Source organism: Apteryx mantelli, chromosome 1 (assembly GCF_036417845.1).
Source record: "Apteryx mantelli isolate bAptMan1 chromosome 1, bAptMan1.hap1, whole genome shotgun sequence".
NCBI classification, from domain to species: Eukaryota; Metazoa; Chordata; class Aves; order Apterygiformes; family Apterygidae; genus Apteryx; species Apteryx mantelli.
This window is the reverse complement of record NC_089978.1, coordinates 161,433,913-161,453,043: the sequence shown is the minus strand read 5'-3', so window position 1 is coordinate 161,453,043 and position 19,131 is coordinate 161,433,913. Positions and strand designations below refer to the sequence as shown.

The 19,131-nt window shown below is 37.0% G+C and overlaps 1 protein-coding gene across 3 annotated transcripts in view; it reads right to left on the bottom strand.

Annotated features, from left to right (window-relative positions):
* Positions 1 to 19,131, bottom strand: part of POLR3B (RNA polymerase III subunit B) — an 89,436-nt gene that overhangs the window by 46,581 nt on the left and 23,724 nt on the right. For all 3 annotated transcript variants that reach the window (XM_013947586.2, XM_067308758.1, XM_067308752.1), the window contains 7 exons: positions 18,766 to 18,900; positions 11,263 to 11,424; positions 7,726 to 7,926; positions 6,237 to 6,399; positions 3,995 to 4,148; positions 1,801 to 1,875; positions 937 to 1,035 (listed from right to left, as the gene is read on the bottom strand). In XM_013947586.2, coding sequence (XP_013803040.1) covers positions 937 to 1,035; positions 1,801 to 1,875; positions 3,995 to 4,148; positions 6,237 to 6,399; positions 7,726 to 7,926; positions 11,263 to 11,424; positions 18,766 to 18,900 — 989 coding nt within the window. The remainder of the gene's footprint in view (positions 1 to 936; positions 1,036 to 1,800; positions 1,876 to 3,994; positions 4,149 to 6,236; positions 6,400 to 7,725; positions 7,927 to 11,262; positions 11,425 to 18,765; positions 18,901 to 19,131) is intronic.

The window sequence follows — 19,131 nt, the reverse complement described above, 5'->3', positions numbered from 1 at the left end:
TGGCAAAGGTTAAAGACACTAAGAACCTCATCCAACACCAGTGAAATCAATGCTGTATTTCTATTAGCTTCCATAAGTACTTGACGAGGACATCACTTCTATAAAATGCATTTTCTGCATAAATCTACTGATCAAACACTTCATGGAGGTAACTTCTGACATATTACATGCAACCTTCAGTTCGTAAGATTTTGTCAGAGCAACATTAAAAAAAACAGTGAGGAGACTGGAGGACTTAAACATTTAAAAGAATCCTTCCTTTAATGTGGGCTCTTTGATCACAGTCACAAGCCAGAAAAACAGAACAAAGCACCAGGTTTTCCTAAATGGCAGGAAAACACAAAAATCTTGAAATCTTTCTAAATGAAAACTACATACCCAGAGTGCATTTAACTCCTGATTAAGAATACACAGTATGATACAGATATTTTTATCAGGGACTATTATACAATTGAGAGTAAAAGTGAAAGACTCATTTCAACATGCTTTAAACATTTAGTGTCAGCTGGTTGTCTAGGATCCCTCTAGAGCCAAAGGAAAGAGAGAGCTCATCATTTAACAGGTGGAACCATTTGCCTTCTGTATTCTTAATGTATAAAATTACTCCTGATGACTGGCCAAGAAGAACAAAAAAGGCCCCCACCTCCAGAGAAACAGAGGATACACAAGCATTTCATATTTTTGTGGGTTAGGAGCAGGAACAGATTTTCCACAAAACAAAAGCTAAACCATCTTCTGTAACTATCCTATAGATAATTTAGGATCTGTGTAAACAGATTTCTTTCTTTACCTTTTATCTGAGGTTGTTTCAACTGCTAGCAAGGGGGGGCGGGGTGCATGTGTGTAAACAGTGACATTATTCATGTGCTTGCATTTCTGAGAGTCATCCTATGAACATTTTTCCCATACCAGTGTTTAGTCTAAACACACACTTACTTATTAATTGTATGCTCATATAGTGCAATGTTGCAGTCATTTTCTTCATTCACATCCAAATATTCGACAAGGCCTTCGTGCAAAAAGTCTTCAAAATTCCTATAGTTAAATTAAAAAATAGACTAAAACTATGGTCCTTTCTTAAATTTCTGAAAAAATAAAACTGCGTAATACATATATTAGAGGAATGTAGATAGCTCTGTAGATTTTGCATCTTTAAAAAGAAAATTGCCCCCCCTTTTTTTAAATTGACCCTCCTTGCCCATTCACCCCCTCACACAGTCAGACTGACCAGTGCGACTTACTTGAACAACTAAGTAAAATATCCCCATATGCACACATCATCACTGTAAAGGAAGGCAAGTACAAGTGTAATCTAATAAGTTTTTTGTGATGATTTTGCAACACGTAGTTAAAGCTAAATGTAAATGCTTTTGTATGCTAGGTATGGGGGGGGGTTTAAACATACAAAACCAAAATTTTCCAGTAGTCTCAAAACTAATGCTGAATGTGTCTAGTTTAGGGTGGTCAAACTGATATTCCCAAAAAGCATTTGATGTTCAGTCAATAGAAGCATAAGATTTTCTCAGGCCTCCAAACTTAGTCACTTGTAGAAAGATGAGGCTGTGCTATATATATTCATTCTATATAATCACCAAATTTCATAGCACTAAAAACCAAAAAGACTAAACTCTTTTTCACTTGATTTTAAAAAACCTCTGACATTGATTATTAATTTACATAGGAGAGCAGACTTCTCCTCATAGCTAAATGACATTGCAAAACAATGGACTGACTGAAGTAGATCCACAAAATATTTACAGACTGACATGAAGAGGAATACAATCTACTCGAATTATTTACCTGTATCCTTGAGCCAGTTCTTCCATATGCTTGTTTGTAACTGCAGGTTTTTGCTTCTTTACTACTATATAGGGTCTACAATTAAAAAAAAAAAAAGTTGTCACAGCAAATGCACAGGCAGGTAACTTCATTTGTACTGAGGATAAGAACACTGCATACACCACCTAATGATATAATGCTTATAATCCACTTTTACAATTTATCCATCTTTAACTGATGTGGCCACATAAATAGAGTCAATAAAAGCTATCAGTCTGGAATATATAGATCTTGGTTTGACACACAGATTTCCTGAACTGATTTATTTTCTACAACATACCCAAAAGATTATAAAGAACACTAAGATTATAATTTTGAGGAAGTGCCCTTTTTTTCAATCTTTAACTATCATTCCCTTTAAAGTAACATTTTTTAAGTTTCACCTACACATTTTGTTGATGACTTTGAGACACTTAAGCCTTCTCAGTCTACAAAGCTAAGAATAGCATTAAGTTCTATGGATATCGCAGGGGGTTCATACAACGCTGAGCAAACGGTTGTGCTCCAATGCCTGCATGCACGAATGCGTTTTGCGGTTACTTACATGATATAGATACAAAGTACAGGGCATTTACTATGGGTTGCATCAGATGAATCCATAAATTTCAACAGCACATGGATCTCTGAAGGCTTCCTTACCGCAAGGAAACACTGACACAAAGGATGGCATGCGAGAACGAAACGTCAAGGGCTGTTGCTATTTGGACAAGTTGCTCTTATAAAGAGCAGCAAATAGCTACAAGATACTTGTGGAGTCTGCTCTGAAGTCTAAATAACTGTTTGAAGACTAATGAGCACTTTAAAGTGGTTAAGAGGGGGATGTGAACAATTGCTGGGTGGGGGGAAGGTCACAAAGCAAACTTGGTAAACTCCTGGAAATCCACATGATTTCACTCTTTTTTTTTTTTTTTTTTTTTTTTTTTAAAAGTTGGAACACACATCAGAAGTTTTGCTGCATCTCCAAACCTGCAGAATGGCTGGTATTAGCCCTGACTGGAGAAACAATTTCTCTGCCATTTAATTCGCTCCTATCTCTGGATACCTTGACCAGGTATGATTAACTGACAATTTGTACATATAGGATTCTGGGACCTTTACAGTGCCTCAAACTGCATTCAGTATGCTCTGTTTGGAGTTTCAATTAATGAATAAGATGGAATGTCAACTTTAGTTTTGACTATTATTTGCTCTAAAGTATGCACACAACTAGTCAATTCTATATATAAATATATATGCATATATTTATTAAGTCTTTCTGTCTCTCCCAATCTCTTTTTTGTTCATCTGTTATGCCTTGTCCTTTAGGCTAAATTATTTGGGCCTGGAGATGTTTCACTTTTGGGCCTGGAGATGTTTTACTTTTAAATAACCTAACACAATGCAGCCATAACCTGACTGGAGTCTCTAGCCTCTGCTATAGTACGACCTAATCTTCTGCCTCAAAATATCATTATATTCCACCCTTTCTTATTTTAGCCATCCAACTCCTTCTTGTTCTCCTCTGTGACATGACTGTTATTCAGGCACACTCTCCATCTAATATAGACTTTAAGCATCTCGAGGCAGAGACCTTCCTACAGGTTTGTCAAATTCCCTGCCTATTAAAGGGGAAGCAAAGAATACTTCCTTGTTATTATAGCAAACAGGTATGCATCTGGGAAAACATTGCACCGGGAGTAAAGACAACCTATCCTGAAGGCAAAGGGTAGCTTCTGATCCTACAATGTAGTATCAAAGCTGATGGGATATCAGGTGAGTAGCTGCTTGTTTCTTGCTTCTGGACTGTGGTATTTTTATACAGGAAGTAAGAAAACCCTCTAAGGACATGGGGTATTATTGCATATCAGGTTGATTTTTCTTCCCTTTTGTTTAGAAGATGGAAGCAACATTTTGTTCTGACTTCATTTTAAATATAAAACAAATTTATTTGGGCTTTTTTTTTTTTTTTTTTTTTAAGTTGATTGACTACATGGTATGTTTCTCTGATCAGTCAGCTTTGAACAAGGGTTATTTAAGGAGAAAAGAGATTCTCAAGTCCTGCTGAATTTGAGTACAGATCATGTGCTTAGGTTTGTACTTGTGAAAGCCTCAGTCCTGTGTGTTTTAAGTGCATAAAGGACCAATTTTGATGAGAAAGTTCTGATGAGATGTTTACCTGCACAATCTCCCTCCATCAGAGGAAATATAAACACATCTGTCAGAAAGATTTGTAGAGATGGAAACGAACTCATTGATATAACCTGCTCGCCGCATTATCCGAAACGTGTGGACTAGTTTCTGATGATCACGTATGACACCAAGGATGTTACCTATTCAGAAAGAGAGTAAGTTCATGATACATGTTTTGCATATCCAAAATTCCTTACAAGTTCTGGCTATGTCTTGTATGCAAGGAATACTTCCTACCTCTTGCAAATAACCACTGTTGTCATAAAATTTCCCTTTTCCCCCATGGGAAGTTTCAGCCTTGCTAAGGAAGATAAAGTATTCTGTTAGCACAAAATCTGTGCGGATTTCAGATTAGAATTGCCTCTTCCTCCTCTCAATAACCATTAAAAAAAAAAGTGTCAGAACTTCACAGATCATCTATCTGTTTGACTCCACATAGCTTCTGAAACAAAGTGGTGCGCTTCGTTCACCTCTCTTCAAATGCATTCCTGCTCCCATGCCTATTCATCAAGTAGGGTACAAGTCAACAACGTTTCTGAAGCCTGGAATTTCAGCTGCACTATGAATGGATCCAAGCCTTCCAAGCACTGACCAAGGGACTGTTACACTGGCTTGTCAGAAATTTTAAAAAGCCCCGATATTTTTGATCGAGGTCATCGCTCACAGTTGCACCAGAATTTCTCCTTCAGGAATTCAGCTCAAACAATTTTACCTTAGTAGGGCACTTTAGCACTTGTTCAAGTATTTTGAGTCATGATGAACAGACAACAGAGTAGAAATAATTTTTAAAGAGTCATCTAAATAAAGTCACGTCAGAATATAAGATAAAAGCAAGTACTGTGTCATATTAAAACAAACAAACAAACAAACAACTCTTTAGAGAAGGAGCCTGATAGTTTAGGGGGGTTATAAGACAATCCAAATGGCTTTTATAGCTTAAGGGACTTGTACCTGGGAGATTTTTTGCCCTCTTAGGTCACAAGCTCAGATCTGCCACAAGACAGCCATCAGCAAGTCTGGTGTTTTTCAGTATTGCAAACACTGAAACAGTAAATGGCTTTGTTTCATTTGTACTAGATTATGTACATTTGGGAACATAGCTGATCTTCGCTCCATACCACAGACTGAGCTTGTCAAGGGAGAGTCCAATATATCCGCTCTGTGCTCCCCTTTGGGCCATAAAACCAAACAGAAATAATGCATGGTTTCACTGCTCCTTACCTTTAACATACTGTTACAGAGGATCAGAGCAAGGGATACATTTTGGCTGAAGTGTTGCTTTTTTATTACTGGGAAGAGGAAGGGCTGAAGAGTAACTACTGTTTAATTTGAAGGTAAACGGAGAACTTCTTCACAATGAAAGACATTAAATACTATTCCCTGGAAGTGGATGCTGTTAACAAAAGGCCATTTTGAAAATCACAGTTGTAGTTTTTAAAATGTCAGTATTTTGAAATCTGATATCATAGTAACTGTTGATTTAGCAAGGCTAAAGTTCAGTTGTAAAAGGAACAGGAGTGTGCAGATGCAAGGCACATGTGCCAGAATATCCATCTAACAAACAAAGATACGAAAGGAGGTGGCAGCCTGCTTTCCAAGGTATAATTTTTTCTAACCATTCACAAAGCAAGTTGTCCTTTAAAAGGTAGCTTTTAAAGAAAACAGCATTGCTAAGTTTTGAAGGCAATTAATATTTTCTTTCTGTTTTTAAACACACTTGCATGAATAGGTATAAAAATACATAAAGATTGCAGTAAAATGAAGTATGTTCTGTGACAGCAACTTTCAAATTTTAAACTGAAGTTATTACAAGTTTAGCAGTATTATTCTCTTTAAAAAGTACCTTTTGAAGGGCAAATCACTTGGTTAGTGGCCAGAAAAAAAAATAAAAAAAGAAATTCTGTAGTGGATTATTCTGCAGTCCTTACATATTTTTGTACCTATTCATGCAAGTGTTTAAAAACAGTACTGAAACTTTAAAAAACTTCAATTTCCTAGCTAAAAACATCTGTGGTCAAGAGTTCTGAGGACACAGCTTCAGATAACTAAATACCATCATCTGGCCTGTCTGCTCTGTCTAACTCTGTCAAAATATTTACTGTTGAAGTTATCTACATGTAGAAAACTGCATCTGCACTTGATCACACTCCAAAAACTGAGAGTTAGTCTTCAAAAACCATCCAACAATCAGCAACCAACCGGTGTCAGACTGCTAAAAAGCTCCATACCATTAAGGAAAACAAGGAACACATTTGGATATGAAAGTTCTTCACCACAGAGCAAGTTGACATCTTCAACTCCAAGATTGCTGGCTAACTTAATAATCGGGCCATCTTCCATGTCTGTAGTAATGTGAGTCATGAGGGCAAGGTTTTTAACCAAACCACAAGCCTGAAATAAAATAATAATAATAATAATCCATCAGTTATTCCAAAGTAAAAGTACTAATACTATCAACATCTTTTTCTTCCAAATTCTGTACTTAAGTGGAACATTTAAAAAAAAGTCAAAGCATAAGTGAAAGAAATGAAACAGACCAACTGTACTGAAAATTAGGAAGAAAGGAAGAAATTTTCTAAATCACATTGAAACGTAATCTTTTAGCATTTAAAAACTAGTAAAAAGCATAGATGATGAAGTTGTAGTTCTTAAATGACCCAAACATTTATAACCTATATTTCTCTCTTCAGTGTAACAGTTACTTAGAAACAGAATATTGCATAATTTAGATAGAAAATCAAGGATATTAATTCAACAGCATGAGAAAATTTGGACATTTGCAATACATAATCTTAGCTTACAATTCTCCAGGATAAAACATGACTAAAAATATTAATTATCCATAAAATTTAAGACAAAAGTTATGCTATTAAAATATAAGCTATTAGAGTTGATTGTTATGAATCAAGATACCAAAAATTTTTATATTATTTTAATGTAATTTTAACTCTGAATTTTTGTTCATTGACTTTTAAATGAAAATACAAAAACAATCTATTTGTCCATTTGGCAGACATTCCATATGTTCTAAAATAAACTTTAACATTTTTAAAATGCAAAAATATCCAAGTATCCTATACAATGCAACTTTATTTCAGCTGCTTAATAAGACTAGCTCATCTTGATTACATATTGATGACAAAAAGTTCAGAGCTCCCACAAGGCTTTCCTTCTGGAAAAAAAAGATTGTCAGGATCAATCATTTGGTTGAAATAGTTGCATGATCTACTTAAAATAAAACATTTAAAGGCCTTTTTTTCCCCCTTGAGCTAAAGGGGTTTCTGTAATATTAATATATGTTTCCAGAAAAACCTAAGGGCAGATTGACACTGCAATATCAAAGCAGTACATTTATTATAGAAAAAAGGAATAAGAGTTTAAGACTCCTTTCTTTCAGTCCTAATCAGAAGAGAGCAAGTAGCTCTTCTGCAAAAATGGGAGGCCTCATACCATTCTCAGGTGATTTCTGTGCACAGTTTTCAGCCAGTCCACTCAGGTAGGAGAAAAAAGGCAATGCAGTAAGGAGGGCGAGAATGTAATTAGATGGGATGTGAGAACACAAATGAGTCATGAGATCAGGCTGAGGGTAATTCATCTCTCCAGAAACCTCCTCGGCAAAATTCTTCCTCTGATGGAAGATCATCTGCTTCAACACAAACTGTGCCTCCATCCCTTGGGAGATAGAGAAATACTAACAGCAAAATACAAGTTCTTTACCTCTCCTTCAGGAGTGTCAGATGGGCAGAGCATCCCCCACTGAGAGGGCTGTAGAGATCGAGGACCACTCACTTTTCTTGTCTTTTCAAACTGAGAGGAGATTCTAGTCATCATTCCCAGAGCAGATATATAAGATAAGCGGGACAATACTTGCGTCACACCTTGGCGGTCCATTTTGAATCTTTTCAGAGACCAATTTCCCTGTAGAATAGAATGAATATTTCAGAAAAGTTAACACAGTCTATCTTTGTCTGAACACTACGTATCTTTTGGGGTATTTTAGACTGCACGACATTTGAGGAGCTTTGTACTATAAATGTTGCCCATTTATACAAAACTTTCTAATTACCCACCTGCATATAATCTGCTAGTGATTAGATACTGGTATAGAATATTTTTTAAAAAGTTAAAATAAAATAATTGCTCTTCCAGATCAGAAGATACTTTTGCTATAATACATTCAACCACACAAAGATTCTTCATCATCTGTCCCTTATAGGTAATTCAATACTCAATTTTATGTAAATGAAATTCTTTTCTGTTTTACCTCTGCAGACATTTCTTTTTCTTCAAAAGTTCCTCCCCTCAGAAGCTGGGCTGATGTCCTTATTGAGGTCTTTTGAGTGGAATACACTTTTACAGTACCATCTATAAACTGTTTCAGCTCTACCTTGTTCATGATTTGTTATTTTGGTAGGAAATACAGGTGTTTCTACTGGAGAAATTTGACATTAAAGTTGTCTGTACTTTCTTGAAGTCCTTTGGTTTAAGAATCCAGAGGAAAATGACTCATTGATGTGACTTGTCACAGAACTACGAAACGCAAGATCTATGCGTATGTCAGAGATTTCATGTTTCAGGCCTGTCAATACCTATATTGATTGTAGTTTTCACTAGGAGAACAGAGAAGTTAGAGAATGTTCTAGGACACAGCGTTATGTTTCCATGATAAGCAGATTTAATTATCTCTACATGTATCTAGGTCTTCTCTGCAATCTAATTTAGCATTTCTGCAGGATCTTGAATTTTGGAGCTATGCTTTTTCACTTGACGACATCTACTCCATATGTGATTTCCAGTACCTTACTCATTGGATACAGCAAGTTTCTGTCACATTTACTACTATTTGCCCCCAGTCACCATTTTATTGGTTGGTCTGAAGGCAGTGAAGATCTCAGTGTAACACTTTCCCCAGAATCACCTTCTGCTGATTCCTGTAACCTTTTGGATGAACTCAGCCCACCACTGCTAACAAAGAATTAGGAGCTTGCTTGCTGTACTGCACTGGAGTCATTTTGGGAGGTAATTTGCTTGGCTTCTGCAGTTATACATTAATAGCATAATCCCATTTTATGATGAACAGCAAGAAACTACTAACCACCCCAATGATTTCATTAATTTGCTTACATATTCCTGACAATTAAGAGTCAGTGGAATTTCCTTTTTCTCCTTGTTAGGGAAAGAGGGAGGGCATAATGCCCAATAGTAAGGAAGTCAAAAGAAGAAACCTGTCTACTTGCTCACCCTGCTCAGGAAGGTCTCACTCACTGACCATTTCATTTTTAAAGGGCAGGGAGTTACCAGAATATGAATGCAAGAATACAATAAATTCATGAGTAGTTTCTCCTCACACTACAAATGATTGCATCTGTAGCATAAACTAGTATGTGGTTTCTCCTGCACTGCTCAGAAGATTGTGAAACCTCAAAGACTGGAGGAAAGGGGAAAGAGGAGGTAAAAATGCCACTCTCAAAAGTAATGTGAAAAATTCTCTGTGCTTTGGAAGTGACATACTGACTCCTTCAAGGTTGTCTAAAAAGATGAAATGGGGCCAGAGCTGCTGCAAGACAAACCCTGACAAAAAACTCCCTACTGAAAACTCCTACGAAGTAAAAGGTTGCAAGTGCAGAGGCACTGCAAGATTCTGCAGGCACTGAAATGTCTATTAGGCCTGTAACAGTATAGCCTGACCTACTCTGGTATTTTCTAGGGTAAAAAGTAGGCCTATAGTCAATACCATTGAACACCACTGCACAGCTGATGTAGTGACGGTATGAATTCTTCTGCAGGCTACTGGTGTAATTATGAATCTGCTGAGTTATTTCATGCTCTTTGAGGCTATCACTGAAGCATTCTGGTGAGATTGGAGATTGTTGTTTCCAGGAATGATTTTTATGGTATTTGCTTAATCTCTTGAATAGTATGCACTGGGCATTGTTCCTGAGAAATTGTTTTCAATGCTTAAGAGCAGATGGTGTTTAACTGCTTATGCAGCAGTAAAAAAATAATGTTCTAAGATAGCGGAAGAAGGAAGACTTTACAATATGTACTGAATAGTTTGCAGATTTATCTCTGTCAGTCCAAATGGAAAAACTGGCACCAGCTAGAAGAAAGCACTAGCATTTAGAGAAACAAATCTGTCAATTGTTTTGATTATGTGCACTGTAGAGATTTAACTACATTTGGGGCACTCATAAAATTAAATAGTGATAAGCTTTAACATTGGGATTTGTAAGTAACAGACTGTTGGTGGTTTTGGATGCAGTTTGTGGAGTTAATTTTGTTTACAAGAACCGAAGAAAAAACTCAGTCTCATGCTAGGCAAAAAAGCCCTCTCAAGAGTTCCAAAAATTAAAAAAATGAGTTGCACGATTTTTACCATCTACTAAAACACTTAGAGTAATCTAATTTCTTAAAAATTCATGGATTTCAAAGCGGTTTACAAGCTTGTAGCTAGATTTCAGGAACCATCTAACAATTTGGTGTTGCAGATGTATAAGATAAGAGACAAAGTCAGTAATTTTATTTTTGATCTTGTCCACTGGCATGAATGAAAATATCCATTCTAGTAAAAGGTAGACATAGGCTAAAATCTAACCAAAACAAATATTTTGAGGCTTAATTACTAAAAAATTTTGCAGTAATGTGGCATTTAGCAGCTCTCCCTATGTTAAATAAGTCAGTATCAGGTATTAATGTAGCAGAGTGGTGCTACTTCCTAGTCTGCAAATTTGCTCTTACTAGCAACTTTATACAAATAAAAACACAGCCCTCTTAAAAGGACTCAAAATTCAGCTTTTTTTTTTTTTTTCCAATTGTTTTCCATTCATGATGTTTTACTGCTGTTTTTCAACCACCTTTTGGACATACATTACAGCTTGACCCTGGCTAAATCCAGACAATAAAAATATACCATGAACCATATAAGAAAGCATAACTTGGAAGACAGCAAGTTAGATAAATATAAACACTATTGTATTCTAAATTTGCTTGTTTTATCGTTTCTTCACAAACACTTCAAACACCACTTTGAAACAAATGGTAAAATAAAAAGTGGTTTGATGATTAATGATCCTTCAATGAACTCCAAAAGCAGTGCCAATTACAGATTTTTGCAATTATGATCTACACAGAGTACTAAATAGATTTGCTTCTATGACCAAAGCTAGTGGAGCCATCAAAACAAAATTCACACTTTTCCATCATTCAACACAGTGGAAAAACTTTACATACCAGAATTAAGACAAAACTACTTACTGTGGAAATGGCATTGACCATGCCATTGGTGATCTGGTCTTGACGCATATGCTTCACTACATCAAATTGAGCTGCTCGTTGCTTGGGGATTACCTGGTCAGCTATCTTTTTCAATTCAGAGTTAAATTTTTTGAACAAATCTTCAAATAGAAGAGACAGAAGCTGGAAATACAAAACAAAAGGATTCAAGGAAAAATGATACTTCTCCAGATCTCAAAAATGCAGGGAAAAAAAACAGGTATCTTATATTTGTAACCTTATACTTCTGATCAGTTAAAAAAAAGAATCCTCTTTGTTTCTTACCTGGTCTATTTCTCACAAGGTTTTGCCTTATTAAAACAAAGTGTAATATAATAGAAATAATATCCTAATTATAATAGAAATAATATCCTAACAGAAAGCATAGAAGCATGGTCTAAGCCTACTCATTCATCCCTTTTTGGTTTACTTTGATAGTTCCTTCATGACATCTTAACACACCCATCCACACCTATACTACCATTTATTAGGTGTTTTCCCCAATCTTACATTAATCTGGCTGATCAGCCTCTTCCTTTCTAAAGTCACAATTTCTAAAAGATTTCTTAAACACCCTAAATACACAACCCTGAACTGCACGCATGATTTGGAGGCAAGAACAGCTTCTGTTCTACTATTGGAGGAAATAATCCCAGTAAAGCAACAAGAGTCCCTCCTTTGAGATACTCTATTAGTAAAGAAAAAAAAGGCTGTTTTGAGTGTCCCCTCCCAGGGCTTCTTAAAACAGACAAGAAAGCCACCTGTAAGAGGCTGTTAGGGGAAGCAGTTCAGCAGCAGAGGATTTGGAAGCAGTGCATAGTTTGCAAAACCAGACTGAAGCACACAAGATACCACAGCTTCTGCACAAGCAGAACTAAAAGAGACTCTTTTTGGCTCAGCACCAACCTCTGCTCTTGACAGCTGACAGTACAGATCTCAGGTTATGTAGTCAGCTGCCTCACTCAGACAAACTTTTATCTAATTACTTTTTGCAGGTCACATAATCTGTGGAAAAACAATCACACACCCATGGAGAGGCCTACAGAGAGTTCTATACCTATCACCCTTTTCTAGAAGTACTACTATCTGCAAATTGCAGTGCCCGCCCACATCTCTCCCTAAAACAAGGGGCCTACAGAGCCCTAAAGAAGGGCCTTAAACAAAGAAGCTACTTAATACAGGTGAACTGGAAAAAACAGCAACACGTCTCTTCAAAAGCACTATAATTTAAGCCAATTTCCTGTGTATGTATATTACTATACATACTAATTACTTCTAGTTCTTAAAATATCCATAAAAGGAAAAAGCTACAAAATCTGGGATCCTTTATTTGCTAATTTGCTTTGCTTTTACAACTTGCCCAATCTCTCCCTGCAGTCACTAATAATTTCCCAAAATACTTAAAATGTATCATGTAATGCAAATTTAAGTGTTCACAATGATTAATTTTGCAAGCGAGCAGTGTAAATTCCAAAGCGTGGCAATCCTATCCTGGGACTCTATTTTACAGCAGCTCCAAATGTCAGAAAGCCTAAAAATGCAGCAGCTACCAAATGCCAAAAATGGTAGTTGCCAGTGTACAAAGCATTGCAGGGCTGAACAAGCTAGGTATTCAGCCACCACAAGCTAAGACGTTCTGGAGCCAGTTGCACCATTTAATTTCTGCATGTGCAGAATTAAACTGAATCATAACTGCCTACATTAGATATAGTCCCAACATCTCTTCCCCTTCCGGAAACAGGAGAGCAAACCACTCATGCCCATGGCATGGGCCACTAGCTTTCATTTGTTTTCCTCCACCTACATGCCCAGCTGGGCTGTCCAAAGCCCTTGGCAAATAACACTGTAAATCAGCTACCTAAATTATAAGTTGCCCTTTTCACTAGCATCACAGATGAATTTAGGCCTACCAAGAGCATCTGAAAACTCAAGGCAGACATCCGAGTTGCTATAAAACACTCCTAGGGGGTTTCATGGAGAGCAGGACTGGATTATCTTCAACAGTCTACTCTACAAGACATGAAGACTTAGTGATGAACACTTACTGATGAACACTTAACCATAAAACACCATGAAAACCAGTGATGATAAATACCGTATGTTAACTCTAGACCACAATGGAAGTGGCTGAGAGTTCAATTTAAGTTAGGACTGAGAGTTTAAAACAAAATCTCAAGCCAAAATCATAAGTTAGGGTTCTACACTCCTAGGAGTAAAAGACGAAAAGTGACTGCTGAGCATTTGATGTGTATATTAAAACACAATTAATCCTTCCCTGGAAGACCAAATCTTTTAGGGTGTTCATAAGCTCTTTTTTCCATCTGACTCACCATGCGTGTGAGCACACATTCCAGAAAGCAATTTTTGATCATAACAACTTAAAAAAAAAAACCTCTTCTTTCCTGTCTTTGAGGATGTGTAAGTATTCCCCAACTCAAAAGAATCCCTTGATGATGCTGTCCACTAGTGTCACAAGGGCTACCTCATCCTCCGCCCAAGAAAAGAGGGATCTCTTTCAAGTTTTTATTCACAGATTTGCTCAGAAACAGATCCTTTGCTGAAAACTGATCAAGTATTTTTTTTTACCTGGCCTTGGCATGAGAGAAAGGTATTGTAGACCCTCCTGCCTTCCTGATCTTTGTAGTATCATTCACATCTAAAAGACGATACCCTCTCACCACTGTCAAAAGAATACAGTCATGTCCAATTCACCTGAGATGTCACAGATCATCTGAATCAGGCTTCCCTCAGAAGTAAGAGCATCTTTATGAGATGAAGTGTTGAGAATAACAAGTAATCCAGTTGGCTGAAATTCCATGTATTCAACATTTTACACGTATGAAATTCTTCTCTGGAAGTTCTGACAAACCAGATTTCCTGTGCATCCATAACTAAACATGTCTACAGTCTACTTAGAGTTACAAGTTTGTTTAGGATACGTGTTTTTCTGGTGTTTAAATGCTGCTTTGCTTTAAGAAATCTGCTTGATCCCTGATTATTATGAGTGTGCCCCTTGAAGGGAAGAGATTTGGAGATGCTGACCATAAATTGGACCTACTGATGAAGTCACAGTAACTGTTAAGGATTAAAGCCCACATCTGATCAAAAGGGGAGGCACAAAACCGCCTACACAAGAGGATCCTTGTGTGATCTCCTCAGAGACTAATAAGGAATGAGTGTGTAGTTACCCCACTATTCAGAAAAAGGAAACACACACACACAGCCTTTATCAGTATGGAAGAATGGAGGATGAAAATGATAAAAAGATTGAACTTTTCATACAAATATCTTTTCTTTTTTAATGTAATCCACTCTGCCAGTCCTTCTGGAAGTATCCAGTTTAACTGCTGCCCTGTGGTGAATCCACACAAATTAGTATTGAGACACTTTAGTGTTCATAGATCCAAATTAGTGTTATATATCAGCTTAACCACCTGCCCCTCCCACCCAGTACCATCCCTGTGTGACACCTGGAAATATTTTATTTTATTCTGTTGAAGTAACTTGAGGAAAAAAAGGTTACCGCAGTCAACACTAATTTTCTTAAAAGATCCATTAATAATCCACATAAACTCATTCATCTGATCTATTTACAAATTTTCAAGCCTGAGCCTATTCTTAAGAAGTAAATGCTACTATTCTGGAAAGACATACTTTATTCCCACCTTGTCCCTCACACATTAGAAAGAACAGCTTAACTGCAAAATTCTAGCTTAACTAGGGAGACTCAATCCATTCTTCTAAAAAAGCTTTTTAGCTTCCATCATTTCATCATTTTGCACAGTCAGGCAGGTATTAGGAAGGAGAACTCACGGAAGTCTCCAAAAACTAGACTGAGGTACGTATTTCAAACAAGAAGAGAAAAAAATAAAATGGAGGAAGGGATGTGCACAGCTTTTAGATGTCTGATAATCTTGTTATGTAAGAGCTAGACTCTGTTGAAATCAATCATGGTATACATTGATCTCAACGGGTTTCTGGGCAGGACTTAAATGGACATCTAATAAAAAAAACATACAGGAAAATTTTTCATATCTGATATTTTGATTGCAAAATTGCAAAAATCTCCTAATTCCACATGCTGTAGTGAATATGACATCATGCCATATTTCCTTTTCTCTGAACTAATAAAATAACTTAATGCTGAATACACCAATTTGCTCACATTCGCCAGGCTGAAAAGCATCATGCTTTGCCATTTTCCCTCACAGACTCTGTGTCTGTAAGAGCTCTGACTATCTGCAAGGCAGAGTCTCACAATAACCACATTATTTAGGTCAAGAGTAAGTGATTAAAGAAAAGGGATGGAAAGCCAGTGATAATATTCAATGGATTTCATAGTTAGTCCAGGGCCTTTCAGCCTGCTTAAGACAGGAGCACTGAAGAGCAAATTATATTTAAGAAAAAAAAAATTACTGACAGCTCACCAATTGATTTTCATTGAAAATCCTAAGAAAAAAATTAATAAAGAAGTTAAGCTGCTGAAATACAGTTTCACCAATTAGCTTAATGTCAGAGAATTCTAATTAGGTGCCTTGAGATTGCTATTTAGTGTTTAAGCCTTTACAGTGCCAAATTCTCCCTTTCACACAAACTGGTTGCAAAATTAAAGACATCAGGCAGCCTTAATTATATTATCAGAACAGCTGGGATTAGGCAATCTCTGAAGTCAAGGCGGTTTTCTTTTGTCACAGGGTAGAAATCCCTTGCTTTCCAGGGTGCCGGATTTTGGGGCTGTTCCATATCTCACCCATACAAAGCAAGCTGCATTAGAAACAAAAAAAAAAAAAAAAGAAAGAAAAAAAGAGGACAAAGAACAGAGTAATGCTCGGCAAATAATGAACACATTAAGGAAAGAGAAAAGGTAGGTGAAAAGATTAAGCCTGAAATCGGTAGGTTTTGCTAACACCTCAGCTGGCACCTGGCCTGCCAAGCCTCTAGTGGCAGAAAGACTAAGAGAAAGCTCTGTAAATCAGCTTGGCTAGTGGATACAAGTCTGTTATCTAAAGCTAAAGCACATTTCGTACTCTCTTGTCCCATGGGGTGTGAAATTAGCAGCTATTGTTTTCACACATTTTTATAAACACAATGCCTTTTATGTCTTTACATTGTGTAGACTGCTATGTTTTTCTCCTCACATGGGAATCTTTTCTTTTTTTTCTTTATTCAAATATTAAAGCAACAGGATTTTAATTCCATGAACACACCGGCATTAAAAGAAAAAAAAAATCACTGGCTATTTCATCTACACAAACTTTAGTTAAACATATAAACATTTAGAAACTGACAAAATAAAATCTCTTTACACTTTTTATAGTCTGTAATCCAATCAAATTAGTATTACACTGATAACATGTGGCAATGAGGAATTCAAGCGTTCAGCTTGAAACAAACATTTAAAATGTGACAGGGGAGCCAGAACTACTCTTAATCAAGTGTTAGAAATCCTCCCTGCATAGCTCTCCTTGATGTAGAAAAAATACACATTTCCTTTGGTATGATGATCCTCTATGTTTAAAACCTTTCCCAGTTAATTTAAAACGACTTTGGTTGTTAACATCCGTATGAGCAGAGGCTTTTTTCTTACAGCTTGTAGAAAAGTAATTTTTTACCTGCTGCATTTTCTGCATCTAAAATACCAGAAAAAAACACTACTCTTCAATCTATTTAAATAAAAACAATATGATGACAGAGCAACAACTATTTATATTGATCACAGTCATACCGAACTACAGCAATAGTACCACAACAGAAACCAAATAAATCCATTAGAGCCTAAAACGTTTGCCAATTAGAATATTGCCAATTAGAATATTGCACTAGTGTCTTCTTACTCTTCCTTACACTTTAAAAATAAGTTCTGTTTCAGTACAAGAGTAAAAAATTAGATGAACAATCACTTACTGATTTGAGGAAGGTTTTTTTTTTTTTTTTTTTTTCCATTCTGGTTAAGAGTTTCTGTTGTTTTATTTATGCTCAGATAATTCAAGAGGGTCGTCTTAGTTTTCCAGACAACTAGGAAACAAAGCATGTGCTTTTACTCTGATTGCGCTGAGGGGGTGCCTGTATGTGTTCACACGTGTGCACGCATGCATGCACGTGTTAAGGGCAGGGTGGGGAGGAAAACAGGGCAAGAGGCAATATGTAAGGACACATCTTAAAAAGTACAGAAGGTGAGAATTCACACTGGACAGGAATAAGAAGCAATGGATACTGTTATTTGTGCCATAACAAAAATCTGTATGCCAAGGATGTGGGGGCCAGAGATGTAGTTTCTCCAACTTGCTGCATACACTGGTCTTAAGTTTCTGATGTAAGATCAATAAGCAGAGAAGATACTGAGTGCCAAAACCCCAACTTAAAATATCACAGAGCAGAGCAACGAAGTCCAATCTTTATATAAACCATTTAATCAGATAATTACACACAGTAAAGAAACATCCATGTTCTGGGAGCTAGGTAGTTCCTTCACCTGACAGGCAAGTCCTCACTGCAGAAGAACATAGAGTAGTTTGGACAACAGCTGTAAACTGCTACACTCTCTGCAAAATAATGGTGCCAGTCAGGCACCTCAAACCATCCCCTGATTCCCAGTCCTTTGTTACTGCTTCTGCCTCCACTGCCAAAATGCAAGTGCAAGAGCAGAAGTTCATGCAATCCACTCTCATCAGTCAGCCAAGTTAACTTACCCCTTTTTAAAAGATTCAAATAAACCCCTCAAGTTTTGCCTGAAGTAAACTGAAGATTTCTCCAAGTCATTCTTCTGGCAGAACTAGAGGGGTATAACATCCATCTGATGGACAAACAGAAGCAGTGGAGGATTTTACCATCTTCAGCACACACAGCTGCACCCAGAAGAGACATATAGCAACAGTCTCAGAAACCAAATGCAAGTGTTTGTGCTGCTTCTCCTGAAGACTCAGCACAGAGCTTGTAGCTCAAAGGGAAGGGTCTAATAAGGCTTTAAACCACTTTCTTTCCTGATTCATGCTACTCTATAGGCTAGAAAAGCAGCTGAAAATAGGCTTTTCCAAATTACAGCAGACTCAAGCGGCTGTTTCGTGAATTGCTACCCAAGCTGGATTCTTCACAGTGGCAGAGCCTGGATCTAACAGGCACCTACTTGGCCCCAGTTCCTTCCCTTCTTCTGTCACTTACAGAGGGACATTGGAAGATGGATTTTACGGCTGCCTTGTTGGTACTAACAGTGTTATAATGGAACAAGACCTGATGCCATATTTACACTGCTCTCTCATTTCACCTGGCATAAAAGTGAGGATAGCTGCCGCACAGACATGAGGATACAATTTATTAGTCCCAATCAGGGGAAGCATATCTATGAGTCAACACAGAAAAGCCAAGACAATAAAATGAGAGGAAAAACACTTCAGTCAAGAAGGCAGTGATGCTCCTTATTCTTGCATCTTTTAAATGTAGATATTAACAAAACCTCAAAAGAGCCCTTAGTGCCAAGTAGAAACCCACCTGTCCAGCCAACTCCAAACGTTTATTTCCGTAGTAATCTCTGTCATCAACTTTATTTTCTCCTTGGGCCAGAATTACTCTGCGCACCATCACTGCTGTGTAAATGCATTTGGCACGAAAATTGAATTCCTTCACCTGTAAGCAAAAAAAAAAGAGACTGATGTTTCAGGAGCAATCCCTCAGTTCTTACTCTGGCAAAGACACACTTAAAAGGGAATCTGGGCTGAGTGAAGAGTTAAGAAGGGCATTTGTGCACTTTACCTTCTTAAAAAATAACCCTAAAAGTAATATACATCAGTGGAATTGAAACAAAAGGTAAACGGAGAATAAACCAGAACAAAGGTATAGGTCATGAGGGTAAGGTCC